The sequence below is a fragment of the Rhinopithecus bieti genome, unplaced genomic scaffold (assembly GCF_001698545.2).
Source record: "Rhinopithecus bieti isolate Rb0 unplaced genomic scaffold, ASM169854v2 scaffold_3040, whole genome shotgun sequence".
In the NCBI taxonomy this organism is placed as follows: Eukaryota; Metazoa; Chordata; class Mammalia; order Primates; family Cercopithecidae; genus Rhinopithecus; species Rhinopithecus bieti.
In genome coordinates this window covers 1,478,661-1,503,608 of record NW_016804657.1, presented here as the reverse complement: position 1 = coordinate 1,503,608, position 24,948 = coordinate 1,478,661, and the positions used below count along the sequence as shown (strand labels likewise).

At 37.5% G+C, this 24,948-nt stretch overlaps 2 protein-coding genes across 8 annotated transcripts in view; one reads left to right on the top strand and one right to left on the bottom strand.

The window, feature by feature from the left end:
* The window catches only part of CEPT1 (choline/ethanolamine phosphotransferase 1), a 46,298-nt gene extending 45,738 nt beyond the window's left edge, over positions 1–560 (bottom strand). The window contains exon 1 of the mRNA XM_017869643.1: positions 426–560. The gene's annotated coding sequence lies outside the window, so the exon portion shown is untranslated. The remainder of the gene's footprint in view (positions 1–425) is intronic.
* On the top strand, positions 7–22,579 carry DRAM2 (DNA damage regulated autophagy modulator 2). Of its 7 annotated transcripts, none has more exons than XM_017869655.1 (10): positions 7–148; positions 476–671; positions 2,758–2,821; positions 8,495–8,639; positions 13,801–13,868; positions 15,226–15,365; positions 19,385–19,562; positions 20,141–20,223; positions 21,007–21,099; positions 21,640–22,579. In XM_017869655.1, the coding sequence occupies exons 4-10, from the start codon at positions 8,509–8,511 to the stop codon at positions 21,745–21,747; spliced, it is 801 nt and encodes a 266-aa protein (XP_017725144.1). In that variant the 5' UTR covers positions 7–148; positions 476–671; positions 2,758–2,821; positions 8,495–8,508; the 3' UTR covers positions 21,748–22,579. The 7 variants fall into 7 exon arrangements, 5 of the variants coding, with proteins under 5 accessions (XP_017725144.1, XP_017725147.1, XP_017725146.1 ...); XR_001885025.1 differs by having other exon boundaries at positions 30–148; positions 19,385–19,546; XM_017869658.1 differs by having other exon boundaries at positions 33–148; positions 611–668.
* Positions 22,580–24,948: the final 2,369 nt, after the last annotated feature.

Sequence of the window (24,948 nt, the reverse complement as noted above, 5' to 3'; positions counted from 1 at the left end):
AGAGCAGCGCCGTAAGCGCGCTCGTCGGGGCCGTGAGCGCGCCCCGGGGCCGGCCGGTCAGATCGGGAGCGCGCCCCAAGGCCCAGCCCTGTTTCCTTCTAGCGGGCGGGCGTAGAAGCTAGTGGCCAGCGCTGGTCGGTCTGGTAAGGTAAGCCGAAGTAGGGGAGAAACCACAGGCCCCAGCGCTTGGAGCCCGCTCCCTCTAGAAGGGTGCGTCAGAGATTGGGATCTGGCAGCTTGGGGAAGTGGGCGCAGCCAGGAGCCGCCTTACCCGCGTCGCGGGCGCGCGAGACTCGTGCTGGCTCTCATTGCCTCCGGGGGCTACCTTGTGCTAAGCGCCAGGGAGGGGCTGGTTGGGGCGGGAGCTGCGGGGGGTTTCCAGGGGCGGGGATGAGTGCAGCTGGGCTCAGCTCCCCGTGCCCTACCTTTCTGTCCTCTTTCTTGGTCTCCTCTACTCTCCTCCTTCCCCAAGCAGTGCCTGGTGCCGAGTTGCGTCTCTCGCGTCTTTTCCTGGTCCCAGGCAAAGCGGAGCGGAGATCCTCAAACGTCCTAGTGCTTCGCGCCTGCGGTGAAAATCAAAGGTCTAATTAATTCCTCTGGTTTGTTGAAGCAGTTACCAAGAATCTTCACCCCCTTCCCACAAAGGCTACGGTTGAGTCCACGTTCCGGTTGTGAGTTCTGGGTTCATGTACCTTGGTGGCTGGAGGGAGTGAGGGGGAGGGGAGAGTTTGAAATTATGATCCCTGGTGACCTTGTGTTTACACAGAGCTCAGTTTTCTACACTCAATTCTATCGCAGCGGGTGGGTCGTACACAGAAAGGAAATTGCCTGTCCTGGGTATCTTCACAACCGTGTTTTATAGTAGAATACATCTGAAAAACACAGAAACACTGTAGAAATAATCTTTCCAGTTCTCCCAAATTTTAATTTATAAATCAGTAACCAAATGCAACTCTGTATTTTGCATTGCATTATTGGATTGTCCTCATTTCTCTCAATGTAACATTTGATGCAGCTTTTTAAAAAACTTAATTTTCTGTACTCTTTGGGGTTTAACCATTAGGAGAATATTAGGTTTGTCAGGAGGCCAAGTTAGAGTTTAGAAAAGTAAGTATTTTAAATTATATTTTGCTTTGAGCCTGATGGTTCTGTGCATCTCTAAAAGCAGCTTAGGGCTTTCTGACCGTTCACTTGGAACTTCCAGAATTTACTTAGTTCCTAGCATTCACCACTTAGCAGAGACNTTAAAAAACTTAATTTTCTGTACTCTTTGGGGTTTAACCATTAGGAGAATATTAGGTTTGTCAGGAGGCCAAGTTAGAGTTTAGAAAAGTAAGTATTTTTAAATTATATTTTGCTTTGAGCCTGATGGTTCTGTGCATCTCTAAAAGCAGCTTAGGGCTTTCTGACCGTTCACTTGGAACTTCCAGAATTTACTTAGTTCCTAGCATTCACCACTTAGCAGAGACAGCATGAGGAATTCGTTTTATTACCACGGGTATTTAAATATTTGTTTAAAAAATTGTGATCACAGTTTTGATTCATGGAACTTCAAAGAAAGCAGAGAAGATAGGCTAGAGATGCAATACCTTTTTTTTTTTTTTTTTTTTTTGGATGGAGTCTCGCTCTGTTGCCAGGCTGGAGTGCAGTGGTGCGACCTTGGCTCACTGCAACCTCCGCCTCCCGGGTTCAAGCGATTCTCCTGCCTCCTGCCTCAGTAGAGACGGGGTGTCACCATGTTGGCCAGGATGGTCTCAATCTCCTGATCTCATGATCCGCCCGCCTCAGCCTCCCAAAGTGCTGGGATTACAGGCGTGAGCCACCGCGCCCAGCCTACAAGAACATTTTTATAAACATTCTTACTGCCCTGTGAAATTTATTCCTGCATACTCTCAATTATTTTGAAAGGTTTTTTAAATTATGAGTCATTAAAATTCTAATTTTGTTTGGTTGGCAATTACTCAGCAATGCTTTCGGGTTTCAAAGGCGAAAACACATTGACTATTAGTCTTCCTCAACTAGTCCATGCATTTAAATTCCTCAGTTGTCATTCGCAAACTGGTAAACCATTTATTTCAAGCCCTGCTTCTCTATAAATTGTCAGTTTAAACAACTAGGACTCTCAAAGCCTAAGGAGATACGAATCCAAGATAATTCATACATAGAAAAAATTCATACAGAGAAGTTGTTCTCCATACCTGTGGCCTTATAACTACATAATTAATAAATCAACTATCATTATTATATTGTGTGCTTATTCTACTCCACTCCGAGGAACAACTCTTTGAGTACTGTAACTCAGAAGCTAAGTAAGTTGCCTGAAATCACAGAGTTGGGCAGTAGTAAAGGCGGGACTTGCGTTTGGAGAAATCTCATCTCACAGCTGTGTTCTTTATATCACATGGACTTGCAATTGCTTTATTTTGTTTAATCTATTATTTTTTTCCTCATGTTGTCTCTCTATAGGAGGAGTCAATGATTTTTCTTTTATCCTCTTTAAGATAGTGAAGGTGTTGGATGTGAGAATGCATATGAAAACTGATATCCCAGAATTAAAACGTTATTTAATTCCAGATGGTACAACATCATTGTAAAAAACTCAAGTGTCAACTCTTTAAAGAAAAATAACCTGTTAACAATGCTATAGTGTAGTATTCTGCCCATGAACAATATGGTATGTTAACTTAAAACTGTACGCGTTTAAAATTGTTTGGATTGAGAGAAAAACTTCCTGTTTTCTTTGTGTGTGGATTTTAGGACTTACAAAAGGTGCAGGTATGAGCAGATCTGAAGACTAACATTTTGTGAATTTGTAAAACAGGTAATTCATTTTTCACATTATAAGAGGAATAAGTACATACTAATCATCTCTGAAAATACATATCTTATTTAATCCTTGAATAAACCTCTATGAACTGGGTATTGTTTTATACTATTTAACATATAATATTAAAAGCTACCATTTATTATGCACCAGCAATGTGTTAGGTTCTTTGCTTGTGCTATCAGTATAAGCTGTACAAAAACTACTTGGCACAGTCCAGTAGAACTTTTCCACAATCTTGGAAATGTTCTAAATTTTTACTGTCTTGAATGGTAGCCACTAGGCATGTGGCTTTATTTCTTTTTTTTTGAGACGGAGTCTGACTCTGTCACCACGCTGGAGTGCAGTGGCACGATCTTGGCTCACTGCAACCTCCGCCTCCTGGGTTCAAGTGATTCTCCTGCCTCAGCCTCCCAAGTAGCTGGGACTACAGGCGCCTGCCACCACACCTGGCTATTTTTTTGTATTTTTAGTAGAAACGGGGTTTCACCATGTTGGCCAGGATGATGACATGTGGCTTTTGAGCATATGAAATGTGGCTAGTGTGACTAAGGAATTAAAAATTTTATTTAATTTTAATCTATTTGAGATGTTAATTTCAATAGTTACATGTAGCAGTGGTTGCTATATCAGATGGTACAATCTGTGCTGATAACCTTAACATTATTCCATTTTTCTTTTTTCGAGATGGAGTCTCACTCTGTCGCCCAGGCTGGAGTGCGGTGGTGCAATCTCGGCTCACTGCAACCTCTGCCTCCCAGGGTCAAGCGATTCTCCTACGTCAGCCTCCATTCTCCTACTTTGCCTCCCGAGTAGCTGGGATTACAGGTGTATGCCACCATGCTTGGGTAATTTTTGTATTTTTAGTAGAGACGGAGTTTCACCATGCTGGCCAGGCTGGTCTCGAACTCCTGACCTCATGATTCGCCCACCTCAGCCTCCTAAAGTGCGGGATTACAGGCATGAGCCACCTCACCCTGCCTCACATTATTCCATTTTTCAAAGGAGAAACTGGTTCAGAGAAGTTACGAAGCTTGCTTAAGTTCACACAATTTTATTTAAAAAAACAGTTTTGAGGAGAGGAATACTTTAGGAATGTTAATTTGGTAATGCATGTGGAATGGGTGAAGGGGAAGGAAAAAGCAGATAGGGCAAGAGAATTGAAAGTCAGAATCACATGGGTACAGTGTGAACTGAGAAGAAGAATGGTTTAAATGACTTGTAGAAATAGAATTGCCCTCACTTGGTGACAGCATGTGAGGACTTTATAAGAGAGAACTTAAGATTCCTCTGAAGTCTTAGAATCGTCATAACCTGAAAAAAATGGTAATGTTGTTTACTGAAATAGAAAAATCATAAACAGTTTTGGGAATTAAAAGGATTTTGCTTTGGCTGTTTATTCAACACGTAATTGAATGATTACTATGGGTAAGGTCCTCTGCTCTGCTTAGGTAGATAAGTGGAAAGATTTCATTCCCTTAAGACACCGTCCTGAATTTTCATACTGTAGAAGATAATGAGCTCTGAAAGATGTGAAAATCAAATGTTCTCAGAGAAAGGGGTGCTTATTTCTATCTACAAAGGGCTTAGGTAAAGTTGTCTGTGGAAGATAGCATTTGAACTTTTGAAGAAAAGGAAGGATTTAGACATGTAAAACAACAAAGGGGGAGGAGGTTTTGCTACTAGCAATGAGGTGGACAAAATATTTGAAAATCCCTTTTACCAATACACCTAAATGCTGAATAAATTACATTAGCTCATTAAATTCATGACAGGTCTTCTACGAAAGACGGGGAAATCTCCACGGCTAAAAAGTTAAAAAAAAAAACAAAAACCGAAACTAGAGTAGTATACTAGCAGTGTGTCTCCTTTGGGGGCATTTGGCTGATGGCAGAAGTAAAGCACAATCAGGGACAGGTGACAGGCTGCTCTCTACCCAAAGCAGAGAAATAGAATTCATACCCCTATAACCTCCCAGGCACATAGCTCCAATGGGTGCCATTCTATGGTAGTTGGTGTAAATGGTACCTGTGTTTCAGTGGGTGATGTTTTCATAGAATAAAGTTTGAGTATTTCCACTTGAAATTGTACAACTTATGGTATTGGAGAAGCACTTTTCCCCCAAATTCAGCCAAGACCCACAAAAGTCTATACACTCAGTCATAGGTGTGCCAGAAAAATATCTCCCTCCTGGCAAAGGGAAATCACAAAGAAATTTGTTCATTTTCATCAGTGGGGGAATAAAGATACCACCTGAAAACTTGAAACTGGAGGGTCTGCCATCACTCATAGTCACAAAGTTCAAATTTACATATCTACACGGTCTGAAAAACCAGAAGCCAAGAAATTAACATAAAGTTGGCTCGGGTTGGTAATGTGCCATACTCTCTGGAAAAAACAAATACAGATCCTCTCTGTAATGACTCACCCTTAGTTAAGCCTTTTAGGATACTTCCAGATTTTAAGATTGTCCAATATAGGTTCAGAGTCAAAAACTGTAAAACATATGCAAGGGACAGCTAAACTGACTAGACGCCTAAGGACTTATGGGAATGATCAGAAACAGAAATGAACATTTAAAGAGATGAAAAATGAAAAATTTAAAGATCGTAGAAATGATTCAAAATTATGTAAATTAAGAACTCTTGTCCTGGAAACCTATACTGGGGAAAGCACCAATAGGATTTTGGCAAGGACTTGTGATGATTAACTGAATAGATGAAGAAAAAAGATATTGATGGGATGTTAAGGACTGACAAGGAAAAAGGAAGAGAAAAGAGAAGATTATGAAATGCAAATGTATATATTTAGCAACAAATCAGATGGCCAGAGTAAATGACAAATACGAATCAAAAATGGCTGAGATTTCATTCTTTGGAAAGTAAGTCTCAGATGAGGAAGCTGTAAGTATTCACAAAGTTCATGGAAAACACTAAATTTCCTTAGGTCATCAAAAAATATGAGAAGATACCCCTTCAAACATGAAATTATTCTCAAATGCATGGGAGTATTCTAATTTAAAAGTATTCCTATATTTTAAAAAATTAAATTAAAGAAATTAAAAGCATGAAGTTGTTCCAAGGTTTCTTAATTCACATTGTTGACTCATTATTACTTAATAACGTCCTTAGTCTGGAATTCAAGGAAGAAAGTGGTGATGTGTGGTATGGGGGTATTTAGGCCCTCTGTCTCTGCCCCCACTCCCACCACCCCAATGTAAGAGCTGGAAATATAATAGTGAACACAACAGTTGTTTCCTGCTCTCACAGAACTTAAAGTTTAGTGAGGAAGCGAAAACCAAACAAGCAAGTTAAATGTAATGAGTGCTCTGGTTGGGGAAGTAAAGGGTGCTGTTAAAAACAAAGCAGGGACACTCAACTGAAGCTGGAAAGATTGAGCCTTGAAAAACATACAAAAGTTAACTGGATAGGTAGTGTCGTAGTCACCATGAAGGTCTGAAGGTGTGCTAGAGAGCATGACACATTTGAAGATCTGCAAGAACTATGCTATGGCAGTGTGGCATAGTTGATTGGGCATTAGAATCAAATTGCTTGAGTTCGAATCCTATCTCCACCACATCCAGCTCTATGTCCTTGGGCAGTTGTCTTAACCTCTGTAATTCTGTTGAAGAAAGTACATTATTTCATGTATTTAAGGTGTTTAGTAAACACTGGTAAGGCATAGTAAATGCTAGGTGTTTGCTTTTGTAATAGTGATGAGATAATGATAGAGCAAAGAATTGAGAACCAAGCATGGCCAGAGGTGAATATAGAAAGATAAGTAAAGACGGGCCAGGCACGGTGGCTCAGCCTATAATCCCAGCACTTTGGGAGACCAAGGCAGGTGGATCACTTGAGGTCAGGAATTCGAGACCAGCCTGGCCAATGTGGTAAAACCCCCTCTCTACTAAAAATACAAAAATTGGCTGGACATAGTGGCAGACGCCTGTAATCCCAGCTACACAGGAGGCTGAGGCAGGAGAATCTCTTGAACCTGGCAGGCTGAGGTTGCAGTGAGCCGAGATTGTGCCATTGCACTTCAGCCTGGGTGTCACGGTGACACTCTGGCTCATAAAAAAAAAAAAAGATAAGTAAAGACAGACGATGCAAGGACCTTATGGACCATGTTAAGGAGGAAAGACTAAGGGTATAGGGGAAACCATTGTAGGAGAATAAGGTGATCAGATTGGTATTTTGAAATTAGGATTACTTTGGTTTTAGAATGGAGTCTAGATTGGTTTGGTCAAGACTGGAGGAGGACTGAGTAATAGAAAAACTAGGCTGGACTGGGTGGCTCATACCTATAATTCCAGCAATTTGGGAGGCTAAAGTAGGAGAATTTCTTGAGCCCAGGAGTTTGATACCAGCCTGGGCAGCATAATGAGACCTCATCTCTACAAATAATAAAGTTAGCTGGGCATAGTAGTGCATACTTGTGGTCTCAGCTACTTGGGAGGCTGAGGTGGGAGGATCACTTGAGCCAGGGAGGTCAAGGCTGCTGTTAGCTGTGATTGCACCACTGCACTCCAGCCTGGGCAACAGAGTGAGGCCTTGTCTCAAAAAAAAAAAGAGGAAGAAAAACCAAAGTGTTCTTCCTGTTCTCTCACTCAATAGTCAACACAATACTTCTGTGATCATCAAGAAGTATGGAGATTTCTCTCCACCAGCCGACACCAATTGGATGCCCCCTAATTCAAATCTGATGGTATCTACCTAGAGATAGCATCAGATTGCACGGGTTGACGGCTCAGTCCCACTAGACTACCTCCCAACTTCTGACACCAATCACAAGCCTGGCTTGTCTTACCCATGTTTCTAACTGACTGGCTGTAAACCAAGGTTCTCACGACCCCCTCCTTGTGTTTGATTAATTTGCCAGTGGTTCACAGAACTCAGAGAAACGCTTATATTTACCAGACGCGTAAGGCAGGGGATACGGAAAGGGGCACGGAGCTTCTGCACCCTCTCTGGGTATGCCATCCTTCAGGAATCTCCACATACTTGGCTATCTAGAAGTTCTCTGAACCCAGTCCTTTTGGGTTTTTATGGGTTACACAGGCACGATCAACTTAACTGTCATCCTCTCTCTCTCCCTTCTTGGAATTGGGGATGGAGGACTAAATATCCAACCCTGTAATTATGCCTTGGTCTTTCCTATGACCAGCTCCCATCCTAAAACTATCTATGAACTGCAAGCCTTATTAGTATATAGAAGACACTCCTATTACCCTGGAGATTCCAAGCGTTTTTAAGAGCTTTTTGGCAGGAAATGGGATGAAGACCAAATACATATATATTTCACAATATCACAGATACCCCTTAGGAAGTTATAATAATCGGCCAAAAGATGATGGTGGTTTGGGTAAAGTAATGACAGTGAAGATGGAGAAAAAGGGTAGATTTGAAATAAATTTAGGAGGTAGTATAAACAGTGCTTGGTACTTTCCATGGAAAGATGGGACAAGAAAGCAGGTTTCTAGCTATGTCAAGTGGGTGAATCTTGGTTCCACTCACCAAGAAAGGGAAGGAGAGCGAGTGTTGGGGTATGGCATGAGGGATGATTTCAGAGGTGAAACAGCTTGGGGTGGTAAATACAAGGCTGTGGGCGTGGTTGGCTAAAGTAGGATAAGGAAACCCTTGTGAATTTTCTAATATGTTTTTTCTATTTCAGAAAGCCTGTTTGAAATGTGGTGGTTTCAGCAAGGCCTAAGTTTCCTTCCTTCAGCTCTTGTAATTTGGACATCTGCTGCTTTCATATTTTCATACATTACTGCAGTAACACTCCACCATATAGACCCGGCTTTACCTTATATCAGGTAAGTGAAATGTATTCTTTAGATAGGAGACTCTAGGTCTCATTCTTATTTTAACATTGAAGCCGACATTTAATGTCAACCTTTTAAAAATCAGACTTTACACTGGCATTGCAACAATAAAGGGAATATATAAAGGAACTTAAATTTGGCTTTTCCTTTGTGATAGAGAAATGTAGAGACAGCTCAATAAGATTCAGTTTGTGAACTGGTTATTGAACTGTGACTCCTTAGTGCCTTGTTTTCTAAGTAAGTATTTGAAGTTGTTTCAGAATATAGAATTGGAATTATTCTCCCCTTAAAGTAAAAAAAAAAAAAAGCTGCAAACAATAATAATAATAATATGAAAAGATAATGGAAACAACAAACATTTCTTGATGTACTTACTGCATATGAAGTAATTTTCTTTTTTTTTTTTTTTGGAGATGGAATCTCTCTCTGTTGCCCAGGCTGGAGTGCAGTGGCGCAATCTCAGCTCACTGCAACCTCCGCCTCCTGGGTTCAAGCGATTCTTCTGCCTCAGACTCCTAAGTAGCTGGAATTATAGGCGTGTACCATTACACCCAACTAATTTTTTTATTTTTTGTATTTTTAGTAGAGATGGGGTTTCACGATATTGGTCAGGCTGGTCTTGAACTCCTGACTTCATGATCCACCCGCCTCAGCCTCCCAAAGTGCTGAGATTAACAGGTGTGAGCCACCATGCCCAAAACTTTGTGTTTTTTTTTCTTTTTTTCTCTTTTTTTGACATGGAGTCTCACTCTGTCGCCCAGGTTGGAGTACAGTGGCACAGTCTCGGTTCACTGCAACCTCCGCCTCCCAGGTTCAAGTGATTCTCCTGCCTCAGCCTCTTGAGTCACTGGGATTACAGGCACACGCCACCACGCCCGACTAATTTTTGTATTTTTAGTGGAGTCGGAGTTTCACAATGTTGGTCAGGCTAGTCTTGAACTTCTGACCTCATGATCCGCCCGCGTTGGCCTCCCAAAGTGCTGGGATTGCAGGCATGAGCCACTGCGCCCAGCCTCATAGAAAGTAATTTTCTAAGCATTCTTCATGTCCTAAATAGTTGAATCCTTACAACAACTGGATAAGGTAGGAACTATGATCCTCATTTGAGAGAGAAGGAAATGAGGTCCAGAGAGGTCAAGTTATTTGCTCATGAGCATACAACTCAGTTAGTGTTGGAACCAAGAATTAAACCTGGACAGTTTGACTCTAGAAGCTAGGCTCTTACTCTTTATGCTGCCTATTTTTGATATATTAAGTATCAAAATTGATCGATAACATTTTTGAAATCTCACAACTAATGAAGAAGGGATAGTCAGTTGCATATGCTCTTTTTTTACACTTGATCTTAGCCAAAAGGCCAAGAAGCTATAATAACCTTCTTTTTTTAAAATTGCAATGGCAGTAATTATTACAACAAATTTTAAATAATACCAGAGTGATTATAAAAATGAAAAGCAAAAATCCCTTCCTGACACCCTCCAATTTCTATACCCTAGAGACAATTCATAGTTTGGTAGATTTCCTTCCAGAGTTTGGTTTGTTTTATCTTACTGTCATGTATGTACAAAACTCTCTCTTTTTTTTCTCCTCCTTTCTCACTTTTTTGGGTTTTTAAATTTGTTTCATTTGTAAAAAGTGATAGGATGTTGATACAGAAATTGCTTACTTATTCTTTCTTCCTTCTGGCTGTTACAAACAGTGCTATAATGAAGGTTTTATTACATATAACTTTACATACTGATATTGATGTGAGGTAGATTTCTAGAAGTGAGAATGCTAGATAGGTAATAGGGCATCTACATTTTTCATTTGACATTTCTAGACATGCTTTTAAAAGTGTTGCATCTATTTATGCATTCACAAAAAGGATATGAGGAAATCATAATCATATGCATGGTTTCTGAGCTATTGAGGCTTAAATTTCTCTGTAAAGGTTAAATAAATTACATAGGGCAGGGAGATGAAGAAAGCATAATTATTAAAACATTGTTATTATTAAATATGATTAAGCAACTACTAGTGTTTTAATCTAGATGATTTCACATGGAATGTGGTTAGGTCCGCCCCTGAAAGTATTCAACCTCTATATGATGCTTTTGAAACATTGGTCTCTTCATAGAGATGCCAGATTTTGTTGCTATTGTTAAGTAATATTTTTTGTTTTGTTGTTGTTGTGGTTATTTCATTTATTTGTTTACCTTCAGAAAAATAACCTTTCCAGCACAGAAAATAGTAATCTTTTAAAGAATGATAAATTGGAAGGTTAAATTTATCTTTTAAAAATGTCAAGAAAAGATCTGGACATTACTATTTACATGTTGTTTCTGCGGTGGTATGGCATGGCACAAAAGATATAAACAAATTGGATGCAGTTTGGGAAGATTTACAAAACCCGAAAATGTTTTAGAATTTAAGCTTCCATTTCAAGGAATAATTTGATAAATAATTACCACTCTGCTAGTGGAATATGTAGCCTAAGGAGCCACACCATTCTTTAGTAACTCCAGAAGGTATATATTTAACATTTGTGAGGGTCTTTCACAGTATTTTTTTTCTCCATCTGAGAACTTGTCTGCTTTCATTTTGAAGAACTTTTAATACAGCCAGCCCTCCGTATCCATAGTTCCACTTCTATACATCCAATCAACCACAGATTAAAAATATTCTGCAGAAATTCCATCAAGTTCCAAAACTTGAGTTTGCCAAGTGCCAAGTACTTTGTTGAATCCACAGGAATGAAGTGCTGTGTATTAGATGTTATAAGTAATCTAGAGATGATTTAAAGCATATGGGAAGATGTGCATAGGTTATATGCAAATACTACACCATTTTATGTAAGAGACTTGAGCATCCCCAGGTTTTGTTATCTGATGGGGTCCTGGAACCAGTCCCCACAGATACCAAGGGACTACTGTAACATAAAATGCTACTTAGTTCTTTTCAGAGTTTCACTTCCTTGATGGTACTGCATGTGATTTTCTTTAAAAAGCACCCTAGGCACATCCTTTTCTGTTCTGCCCCTTCTGCTTATTCATTTTTCTGCTGTTGAACTTAGTATTACCCTGAGGTCTTTCTCCAACATTCTGACGTACATATTTAAACTCTAGTACTTATTTTTATTTCTTGTAGGCTCATTTCCTTCATCTGCAAAATGATTAAACTAGCTAGTCTTGCAAAATTCTTTTCAGTTCATAGATCCTATCCAAAAGGTTTAGCTGTTAGCCTGGGCAACAGAGCGAGACTCTGTCTCAAAAAAAAAAAAAAGTTTAGCTGTTAGCAGCCCCAGTGGACATAACCAAATGTAAATTTCACTTCAAAGGCAATTTTGCTATAAGTGTGCTTCAGGAGTTCTCTTAGTTGGTTCAAGTAGTGGATGCCCAAGGGAGTGACTAGCCACTGGGGTAAGAGAAGAAATACTACAACATCTATGTATATTTTAATCTAAAACATTTAAACTTTGCCAATATTTAACATAGAGAATAATGATAACATATATTTTGATGTTAGATGGTCATTTTTTGGTGATGCTGTGACCACTGAGATGAAGTGCTATGATAATGAGGTGATGGGCATGGCTGTTTTCATTTGTAGGCCAGTGTATGTCATTCTGTCCTGAGCCAAAGGAAAAAACACTCTTAGCCAACCATCCTGGTTGGCTAAATCTTAAAATGCCTTTGTTAACTTACATGTACCATTTGAAGTATATCTATGAAAATTATGGATTTCTTTTTTCTAAGAATAATACATGTATATTGTGGAAAATTTGAAAAGTAGCAGGAACTTCTACTTTTTTATTCCCTCCTCCTGAAGATGGTCAGAGTACCAAAATCTTTTGTATGTAAAAGATCCGTTTTATTATTTTATAATTGTTTCTTTACAAATACATTATTTTTTGTTTCTCTATTTTCACTGCAGATTTTTATTTTTTTTTAAGAGAAAGACTCACGGAATTGTAAAGTTATAAGGAGCAATCCTTACAATTCATGTTTAATATATTCCATTTCCTAACACCCTTGATCTAAATGTTTACTAAATGTTATGGCTTCTTACCAGCTATAACTTTCTATTTCTTTTTTATCCCCATTGCATTGTCTTAGTTGAAACCCTGATTATCTCTTTCCTGTAGTGTGTCAATTCGAGGCCAAAGACATTGGCTTTTTAATCTTGAATTTGTCAATTCAAGGCCAAAGACATTGGCTTTTTAATCTTTTTAAAAGTAGTTTTAAGAAGGGGAAAAGAACTAATATTTAATGGGTATCTCCCATGAGCCTGCTACTGTGCTAGATACTTAACATGCATTACCATTACATTTCATCCTTACAGCGATATGATGAAGCTGGGAGGGAATGAATAGCCCCATTTTGCAAATGAAGGGAACAGTTTTAGGGAGATAAAAGGATGAACCTAAGGTCCTGCAGTAAGTAAATGGTGGGGTTTTAATCTGCCTGGGTGTGTTGCATACTGCCCTGAAAGACAGGCATGTAAGTGGATACATTGCAATGCTGTGTGGTAAGTGAGTTTATGGAAGTTCAGAAAACATGCTGTGTGAGTCACTGTCTGCTAGAGGAGTCATCCAAGGTTATAGAGGGGAAGAGACTCAAAACTGGTCTTGAATGTAAGCTCTGCGAGGGCAGGGGCTTTTTCTGTTTTACTTATCACTGTGTTCCCGTTTCTGAAATGGTGTTTGGCACATGGTAAGTACTTGATAATACTTTTAAAAATTGATCAGTAGGTTAATAGGTGTTAATTGAATACAGGCATAGTCAACAAAAGGTGCAAAAAGGCAGAGTTGTGAAAAGCCTGTGGTGTTTAAGGAATATTCTGGTGGGACAGATAAATGCATCTGCCTCAATGATGGTCGGTCAATAACATAGTCTTAACATACCAAGGATAGCTTTTTAAAGATCAGTATATATTGATTTCTCCTATGTGGAAGAAAAATAATCTTAAAATGATGTGAGTAGAAAGTGAAGTAGGCAGATATTTGTGAACTCAAATTGTCATGTTCTCTGTATAAAATGATAAGAGTTGAACTCATGGACTTATAAAAGATAAGAGGTTTGAAGTAACTCCTGGTATTCTTATCCCTTAGAAGAAATATATGTGTCTATCTAGTGTGAGAAATGCACATATCTTCCTTTTCTTCTTTCAGTGACACTGGTACACTGGCTCCAGAAAAATGCTTATTTGGGGCAATGCTAAATATTGCGGCAGTTTTATGTAAGTATTGAAAGTGATTTTAACAATAATACTGAGTAGCCAAATTGCTACTGTATTTTCTTGTTTCAACACTGGAGTGTTACTTGTTTTACTTTCTAGTTGTATTTGAGAGTATGTTATCACTAAATAATTGATCATAATTATGCTCCTTTTAAAAGATAAACACTTTTCTAGCAATGCTGACTTATGGGAATAAACCTTTAAAAAATATGTATAGGATTATTCTACTATTCATTCAAATGGAAGTTGTTAAGTATAACCATATATTCCTTGAGGACTGTAGTGGACTTCTTAAGCAACCAGTAAGGAACAAAGAGTTGTGGATGCAGCTGACCACAACTAACCCTAACTAAATTCCTTTGGGATAAGCAGTTTAGGTGTTTGAGAATAAAGATGGAACCATGTTTTGATTTTTGAGCAATATTCTAATGCTAAAGGGATAGAGTTGCTACTGAAGTATTTCATAGCCCTATTTAATTTGAACCAAATTTTTATTAATGGTTTACTCACATGATATTTTTCTATCAAGTGTGATTGTTTTAAATATTTGCATTCTTCTGTATGATGTTTATTATTTGCTTGGGTCAAAAATGGAAATCAGGAAGATAATTCAACTTAAAGAAGTTCGTCTCATGACCAAACTCTTTAGAAACATGTCTTTACCAGCATATCTCTGTAATGCTTTCTACACTGTTGAATTCTCTGGCAATATTTCTGCAATGGAAAATTTGATTTAGCTAGTTCTTGACTGATAAATATGGTAGGGTGGGCTTTTCCTCCTGTTAATTGGCTGCAATATCTTATTGAGCCAAGTTGTAATTTGAAATAAAATGATATGAGAGTGACACAAATAAGCTTTTGGGTTTTTTGCCTATGCCCATTTTATCTATATTCTAGAACTAGTTACTTCTGATTCTGATGTTCATCATAAAAATATTTTGTGTTTTATATAACTCTTTGTAAATATGAGACCCATGGAAGGCAGATGATTTGCTTAGTCACTGGAGACATCAGTAGTTCTGTAATACAACCTTAAGGCTCTCCAACATCCACAGCATGAGCCAGGCACACAGGTATGAACCTACAGTCCCAGCTGTCTGGAAGGCTGAGTCCAATGGATCACTTGAGGTCAGGAGTTGGAGTCCAGCCTCTGCAACGTAGAGAGACCCCCATCTCTTAAAACCAAAAACAAAACTACAGCTATTTTGTTTTTTGTTTTCTTCTTTTATTCCCTCTGGTTAATTTTAAAAGGAAAATCTGTGATTCTGGATAGCAGTGACCTTTGTGAACTCTTCATTGGCAACTTTGTTTCTTGGTTATTTATTACTTTGTTGTTTTTTGGATTATCTTTTCCCAGGCGTTGCTACCATTTATGTTCGTTATAAACAAGTTCATGCTCTGAGTCCTGAAGAGAACGTTATCATCAAATTAAACAAGGCTGGCCTTGTACTTGGAATACTGAGTTGTTTAGGACTTGCTGTTGTGGCAAACTTCCAGGTTTGTGTTTTAGCCCAGCATAGGTGTTTTCCTTAAGTACATAAATATAATACATATTAAAAGGGAAACCTGAAGCATTCAGTTACATGCTGTTATTTCTTTACCTTAACAAAGTAGAAATCACTTCCTTTAAATTATTTGACCCTATTAGAAATAGCTACTTGCACAACTAGAAAAATTCATATTTAAAAGTCTGAACAAATGCAAATTATTTTAACTTTTTTTTAGGATCCACAGGACTATAGAGTCTTCATTACTACTTAGTTGGAGATTACTTCAACTCACTACTGAAACAAAATTGATATAAATTATAAGTGACACAATTACAGATTTTAAAAGTTTTGTTTTTAGCATGCCTAACAATTTATAATCATTTACCTATTTTATCTACTTGTTTGGATGTTTTCATTGATTGCCTGCATTCCTAGGTGTCCTGCCTTGTATATGAGGAAATGAAAGGAAGAGCTATAGGTCTTCTAGCTTTTTCTCAGGAAAAAATAATGTCAAATACTTAATGTGAAAGTAGTGATCAACCTTCATCAAATATTTTTCAGTTCTCCACAGAGAGAGCAGTAGGAAAGAAACACTGGGCTCAACTCTGAATACAAGTAAAAGTGGGAATTTATAGCTGTGGAGCAGGGTGCAGTGGTTAGTGGATGGAAAGTTACTAAGCTGAAAACGTAAGGGTTAAGAAGGAATTCTGGTTAAACTGCCTTGGTTTGTTTTGTGTTGCTATAAAGAATACTTCAGGCTGGGTAATTTATAAGAAAAAATTTATTTGGCTCATGATTCTGCAGGTTGTACAAGAAGCATGATGCCAGCATCTGGTTATGATGAGAACTTCAGGAAGCTTACACATGATGGAAAGCAAAGCAGGAGCTGGTGTGTGGAGAGCTTTACATGGCAAGGGAGGAAACAAGGGGGTGGTGGTGCCAGTCTCTTTTTAACAACCAGCTATCACAGGAATGAATAGAGTGGGAACTCATTCACCACCCGCAACTCCCCACATCAGTCTATTCATGAGGGATCCATCCCTGTGACCCAGACACCTGCCATTAGGCCCCATTTCCAACATTGAGGATCAAATTGCACCTTCAGATTTGGAGGGGTCAAATGTCAAAACCATAGTACTGACCTAATAGGATTCTTGGTGAAGGCAGACCAGGGTGATTACACATCACTTGAGGCATGGTAGAGGTGATAATTATATTTATGGTGATCAGATATTGAGAATGGGAGGATTATGGTTAAATTGAACAAGATTCTTGCTAAAATTGGACAATGCAGAGATGAACATGGCAACCCAGAAGTTAGGACCTAGTTGACAAGAGAGTTCAGAGTAAGCTGAGCTGGGTTTGGTGAAGGAGAGAATTTTTGTCACCTGACAGTAACTCATGTAATTCCATTGACATTCATGTTTGCTAGATATAGGGGTGCAGCAGGTGTGCACAGGTCAGAAAAAATGGACCCTGGAGAAAATGTAGTTTTGCTAGACATTATTTCCCAACAGCCACTTTATACTATGAAAGGTTACCAACAATTTGGGTGTACAACTAGCTAGCTGTCTGTGCCACAAATAGAGTTCTGCCTTCCCTAATCAGTTTCTGTAGCTCATTGTTAAAAAATGTTTTGGGGAATTTCAGTGTGAGGATGGTGATTCTCTGTCTCTTGGTCAATTTAACAATGTTTCTCATCACTTTTATGGTAAAAATGGATCTCCGATATTTGTTTACACAGCCCAGCAAATGCTAATAGCAGTTCTTGATAGCACCCACACAAGCTGCCTTTCCACCTTTATCTCATTTACTTAAGGTAGCCTATATACTTTCTGTATTATTTTGCTTTTAGCTTTTATTCTAATTTACCTTCACCCCAAGAGTACCTGTGGCCGTGTAATTTTGAATTAAATTACTTTTTCTCTTTTGTTAACATCTCTTCATGCAACTTTAGATGCCCTCTTCATCCTTCACTGATGGCTTTATTGCTGGGCCCTGTTTATAACCAGATCCTGTAGCATTACGCAGATATCAAACGACTCTCTTTCTTTCTTTTTTTCTTTTTTACTCACTGCTATCCTAATGAGGATCTCCTTCCTTTCCAGAGTAAACGTTTACTACTTAAAGTGGCGAGTGCACTTCTTCCTCCTCCACTTCCCCCTTTTCTTTTGTGGAGACAAATTCTGGGTGATTTATACAGGAAAAATTTTACAAAACCAGGTCTATAAATGGTTTACCCTTGCAGATATTGGCTTGGAAGAGAGGCTAGCACTGTGTTTTAAATGGAGTTGGGACTTACTGGTTTTACTTCTTGAATATTTTTTGAAGACATTCACTTCTTTCCATTTCTGTCTTTACTTCCCGCCTTACTGTCTTCTCAGCTAGTTTAGATTTAATCATCTCTTATCTGAGCTACTGCCATAGCCGCCTCAATGGTTCCTGTGCATTCACGCTTACATTCCTTGAATCATTTCTTCATATTGCAGTAAAAGTGATCTTTTGGAAATGTATATACATCTCACTTTGCTTCCCTGTGTCCTTGCTTAAAGTTCTACAGGTTTAAAAATTATGTAAAAAGAGATACAATCAAGAGAGAAAGAAATAATTTGCTAAACCACCAAACTGCCTAACTAACTCAAAGATCTTGTATGATCTGGCTGATGTCTACCTTTCAAGCCTAATTTTGCATTATTCCCCTTCTTAATGTCTCCATTGTATATAACACTTTTTGTGCTCCTTAAATAGGACAAGCTTATTTAATTCCCTTTCACATACTGTTTCCTCTGTTTGGTATGCCATAACGCCCTTTATATCCATGGTTGTAAATTTATTATTTTTATTTTTTAGTTGATGTATTTCTTTATTAATTATAAGCACAATGGTTTTGAAACGTTCACCATTGTATTTCCAGCACCTAGCATAGTACTTAGGACAAACATGCTTTCATTAATTATTTAGTAACTTATTGAGAGAGGTTAAAGGGACTATGCAGGATTAGAAAAAATTCTGTTATTGCTATGGTTGCCTGCATTTAAAGAGATGCCTAATAATTGCTATAAAATGGTATTTGAAAATCTAACTTAAAAAATAAAATTGAATTTCTTTTAAAACAAATTTGTATATGTTGTTCAGTAAAATAACTACATGGCAAGTGTCTTCACTACCTACTTAGAGGAATTTTTTTCTTCATATGAAATTTATCAAAGGAGAGTAGTAAAAGTTTAGTAAGCAGAAATCTATGTTAATTTTCTATGGCTGCCATAATAAAATATCAAACTGGGTGACTGAATAGAAATTTATTCTGTCAAAGTTTGGGAGGCCAGAAGTCTAAAATCAGGGTGTTGGTAGGGTTGATTCTCTATTGGAGGCTCAGAGGGAGAATCTGTTCCTGGCTTCTGGTGATTACCAGTAGTCCTTGGTGTTCCTTGGCTTATGGCAGCGTAACTATATAAAACCAATCAAGCTAGAGCCAAGGGAGAATGTTTCAATTTCTTGAGTCTTTAAATTTTATTTACAGTTAAATTGAATTTAAATGGAAAATCCCAATTCCCAGCACTGCCGTCCATCCTAATCTTTTCTTACTGCACTGTGCTTTTCCTATGACACTTATCACCATCAGGCACACTGGAATTTCCTTATTTCTGAAGTTTATTGTTTGTGTATCTTTACTAAACTCAGAGCTGGATTTTTGCCTGTTCTCTAATGGATCTGAAGATTTAGAATAGTGCCTAGCACCTAATAGGCACCAAGTAAACATATTATTAAGTGAAGAAAATAATAAATGAATAGTTCCTATTATATTTCCAGTGGAGATGTATGAAATAGTTTGGTATTACTATAATCCTCAGGTTTATGCCGAGTATTATGAGAGAAAATTACCTCAGTAATTTGTTTGTAGAATTGGCCGAGCTTCTCTACTCAGTGAATGTCCTATTAAAATCTCTGACTTGTGCTTTTAAATGTTGTGTTGCCAATGTGTTCTGAGTTTCTTTTATTGACGTATTTCTTCTCTCTGTCTCTCAGAAAACAGCCCTTTTTGCTGCACATGTAAGTGGAGCTGTGCTTACCTTTGGTATGGGCTCATTATATATGTTTGTTCAGACCATCCTTTCCTACCAAATGCAGCCCAAAATCCATGGCAAACAAGTCTTCTGGATCAGACTATTGTTGGTTATCTGGTGTGGAGTAAGTGCATTTAGCAGTATCCTTCACTGTACAATGTGACTACACTTGGAAAGGAATTGAATGACAAAATTTAAGTGAACACTATTGGTGCAGTGTAAGAAGCCTTTTCTTTCTTTCTCTTTCTTTCTTTCTTTCTTTCTTTCTTTCTTTCTTTCTTTCTTTCTTTCTTTTTTTTTGTAGGAGAGATTCTTAGGTTCACAACCCTAAACTAAAGAATTTGAAATATGAAATTCAGATTGTACATAGCACTCAGTAATTGAGCTAGGAACAAAATGTTGAGCCTGATCATACTCACTTTAAAGAAATGAGGGATGAGTAAATGCCGTCTCTGAGAACCATTATTTAGTTAAAGATTATGATAGAACTGCTAATTTTCTGAACAAAGAGGTGGGATTTGACTGTGAAAACCATTTTGTTGTGACCCTCTGAGCAGCACATTTTGTTTTACAGTACCACTGCTGTGTAACATTAAGTCTTTAAGAAAATGGGTTCAGACCTTAGCAATAAATGTGTGAGTAATCCTTTTAGACTGTAAAGTGATTTTTGTTCTCTGAGGTCTTCTCTGAGATTCTTCCTTGACTTATGTTTTTATAGTGCTGACTTGCTCATCAATTTTGCACAGTGGCAATTTTGGGACTGATTTAGAACAGAAACTCCATTGGAACCCCGAGGACAAAGTAAGAACTTACAGTCTGTAAAACTTCGTTTTATATTAAAGATGGTTATTTTGGTTGATCTTGATGTGTTTTTCATTTTATCAGTAATAATGAAAGTCTTCTAGTGGAATAATCAGTTCTGTATTAAAATTATTTTCTGGATATGGTAGGGTTTATGTAGAACCTTCTATATTCTCCTGTTACCTGTGATCTGTAGATACTGTCAAAATATGAAGAGCACTGTGATGGCAAAATAATTTTCTGAGAAATTGACTCCCCTAAATGTGGGTATAGTATATAATATAGCCAACCGTGATCATTTATGTTTTCAATACTTGTTTTCTGAATTGAAAAGACATCTCCCACTTTTTGTTATCTGGAAACTGATTATGGACTCTGCATTTAGGTTTCAGTATTGTCGATATCTGAATGTAGGTAGCATCTTGGACCCTGAGAATAAAGGAAGAGGAACATATACTAAAGACTCTTAGTCACATATTATGAATCTTATGGCTTTGGGTAAGGCAGTAGTGATTTCTCGATTGTAGAGTAAAAATGATCCTGTTCTGTCTTAGCTATTTAAGTGGAAATTTTATTCGCTCCCAATGAAACAAATAGAGTGTCATTTAGGAGGACTTCCTAAAGCTGGCTCTTTAATTCTAGAGATATATGCCTGGTAAGTCAAGGGTTGATTTTCAGAAGCTCCATTGTTTTATAAGAATTGTGTGTTTTTTATTTGAAACATAGTATATAGATTGTTTAAACGAAATTTCGCAAAACTGTTCTTTTTTTTCTCTCACTCAGGGTTATGTGCTTCACATGATCACTACCGCAGCAGAATGGTCTATGTCATTTTCCTTCTTTGGTTTTTTCCTGACTTACATTCGTGATTTTCAGGTAAGAAAACACAGTATTAGCTTCATTCAGTGAGACTTCCTTTTCTTATCTTAGTCCAGGAAGGTGGACTAAGAGAACTTTCCATAGGCAACTCTCAGCCTTTTTGAAAATTAACTGTTTATGATATGGTATCATAAACAAGTGATGTAACTTTTCAGGCAAATTGTTTCTGTGTTTAAAGAAGTAGTGTATTGCTAGCAAGATTTAGCCTTGGAAATGGGGCTATGAAATAAATTTCAGAAATTCTTAAATAGAAATTTTTATTGATTCTGTGTACTTTTACATAGGTCATTCTTAACATTTTACTGATTCTTAGTAGAAACCAAAGAAAACAAGGAACTTTATGAATAGAGAAGCTTGATTTTCCAGATTTTAATTGGTACAAAGAGGATACCTTTGATAGTAAAACAGTTATCTCACTCTTATTACTATTAGAATTGATTTACATTCGTAATCACAAGGTAACCTATAGAACATATTGAAGGAGTGATCTCTCTTTAAGGAGGAAACTTCTATATATAATTTTCTTTTCTGTTCCAGAAAATTTCTTTACGGGTGGAAGCCAATTTACATGGATTAAACCTCTATGACACTGCACCTTGCCCTATTAACGGTGAACGAACACGGCTACTTTCCAGAGATATTTGATGAAAGGATAAAATATTTCTGTAATGATTATGATTCTCAGGGATTGGGGAAAGGTTCACAGAAGTTGCTTATTCTGCTCTGAAATTTTCAACCAGTTAATCAAGGCTGACAGTAACATTGATGAATACTGATAATCAGGAAACATGAAAGAAGCCATTCGATAGATTATTTTAAAGGATATCATCAAGAAGACTATTAAAAACACCTATGCCTATACTTTTCTATCCTAGAAAATAAAGTCGAAAGACTATGATATCATAGTTTTTTATACCTTAAGAGAAACAACCTGACGTGCACCAATCAGTCTGCACATCTAGCCCTTCACATTTTATAAATTATTGCAGATCATGTTTTGTTAGGAGCACTTTTATGAGAGACATTTTCCATGACTGAATAATCAGCATTGGTCAGTAAATCCTTTAGAAATGGGTTTTGAAATGGGAGTTTTATCATATTAAATCATTTCTTATAGTCTTAAATTTTTTGTTATTGTTCTGGAATCTACCTGTAAAGGAAAGTAGACCTGGATTCGTGTGAGCTCTTTCATGGCTTAAGTTTTGCCCAAGAGATTTTGTAGGTGATGATTTTTTTTTCTTTTTTTTTTTCTGGTCACAATGCCAGATACTAAGCTGATTGGTCTGTCATACACATGCTTGCAGTAGTTTCATGCAGTTTAGTCTCTGGTGTGAGACTGTAATCACCAATGAAGGAGAAAGGTACCTATAGGTAAATTTAGTCATATTTTATATGAAACAAGGGTTAGTATTCATATAACATTGAGAAGTTTGGGAATAACAGCAGATATGATTAATATCAAACAAAAGTCATAACCGTAGTCAAGAGCTTCTTAGATTTTTGTTTATAGCAAGTTATAATTACATGTAAAAGTAGTCTTGAACAGGTAAATATTGAGCCTTTTTAATGGGATGTAACCTTTGTAGAGCCCAAATTCTAAAGAACAAAATTGGCAATCCAATTAAACTACATGCAAAATAATTGTGATACATGCATCTACAAAAAACAATGTTCTCATTTTTTCTGGTTATGCAGATGATTGGATTGTTTCTCCTTGGATCTCTGTATGTACAGGTAAAGAATAGTTTACAGATCCCTGATGAAAAAGAAAAAAAATGCTCATTTGGAAAGTGCCCAGTGGTGAACTGGTTTGCAAAATAATCTTTGAAGACGATTAACCAGGTTTTTTATCTTTTTAGAAGAGATGGTTCCCTGGTCAGAAGAAAAGATGGTGAGAAAACATTTAAACTGTCAGGTGGAGCAATTCAAGGAATAATGCTTATGTGATGGAGACCTCAATTATAAATTAGTTGTTAGATACAAGAATCAGTAAATAATATTTCTGAAGTCTTCTGGACTGATAAGACAGAAAGGGAATAAAATACTATACCTATATTAAACAGCAGTAAACCTGGGAGACATTTCCATAAGCATTGATTGACTAAATACTGACATTGCTAGAAATAATTTGGATACAAACCATGAAAAAGTATCATGCCTTTGAAAAGCACGGTGTAACACACCTGCAAAATGTCATTTAGTCCTGATTCCTGTATCAGGGAAGCTATTATTTAAGTTATGAAGCATCATAGTATGGGGAGAAGGAAATTGACAGAGTCAACGTTTATAAAATTATAAAATTTGTATGGGGAAGGTGGCTCAGGGAAAAACATGGACTTTGTCCATTCCTAGAACACGAGGCTTAGTGATACATACCAACATATTAAATAAATTGTTTTAAGACAAAAAAAATACTTTGATAATATTTGAATCCCATTAGTTAACTTTTACCCTTAGAAATAACATAGGCTAAAAATGTTAATACAGTTGGCTTGCATTATTCATGGCTTAGCTTTCTGCATTTTGAGTTATTTGCAGTCAATCATGGTTTGAAAATAATAAGATAATTTCAGAAATAATTCATAAATTCAAATTATAGGCTCTTCAGAGTAGTGTGATGAAATCTTGTTGCCTTGCTGCCCAGGATGTAAATCATCTCTTTTTTCTGCATATCTATGCTGTAGACACTACCCATTCATTAGTCACTTTGTAGCCATCTCAGTTATCAGATGGACTGTTGCAGTATCTCAGTGCTTGTGTTCAAGTAGCCCATATTTTATTTAATGCCCCAAAGCACAAGAGTAGTATGCTGGCATATTATTGTAATTGTTCTATTTTATTATTGTTCATGTCTTACTATGCCTAATATATATATTAAACTTTATCTCATATATATTAAACTTTATCATAGGTCTATATATATGTATAGGGAAAAACAGTATATAGAGGGTTTAGTACTATCTATAGTTTCAGATAATCCACGGGAGATCTTGGAATATATCCCTACTGATAAGGGGACACTGCTGTAGCTTTGTGGAGGGATTATAAGAGAATTTGGAATGTGTGTTTATCCCTAACTGTAATGCTGAAGTGATAGAAGACAGTCATACTGACCATCAAAATATACCTTGCCTCCATTGTCAGATACAGTAGCTTGATTGAACAGATAAGGCATTTCTCTTCAATTCCATCAACATTTTTGAGTTGAATATTTAACTTTTAAAGTAAGAGGTCTTTAGCTAACAAAATTGGCAGATACTGTGAACTGATAGTGAAAAATCTGTTTCCTTTTGTCCTGGGTATACAGCAAGACTATATTTCCTAGCCTCACGTGCAGTTAGATGTAGGTGCAAAACTGAATTTTAGAAAGTGAAATGGATGTATTTCTATTTTTAAGGTTTTGAGAATTCATAATGCTTTCTCCCAGTTTTTTCTCTTTGTACCGATTGGATATTGATTACAAGCTTGTAAGAGATAGTGGAATCGACTGGGCACAGTGACTCACACCTGTAGTCCCAGCACTTTGGTAGGCCAAGGTGGGCAGATCACCTGAGGTCTGGAATTCAAGACCAGTCTGGCCAACATGGTGAAACCCTGTCTCTACTACAGATACAAAAATTAGCCAGGCCTGGTGGCGTGTGCCTATAATCCCAGCTACTCGAGAGACTGAGGCGGAAGAATCACTTGAACCCGGGAGGTGGAAGTTGCAGTGAACTGAGATTATGCCATTGCATTCCAGCCTGGGCCACAGAGCAAGACTCTGTCTCAAAAAAAAAAAAAAAAAAAAAACACCAACAACAAAAAAAGATGGGGAATCACAAGGTAGAAGGACTAAGATTATACTGT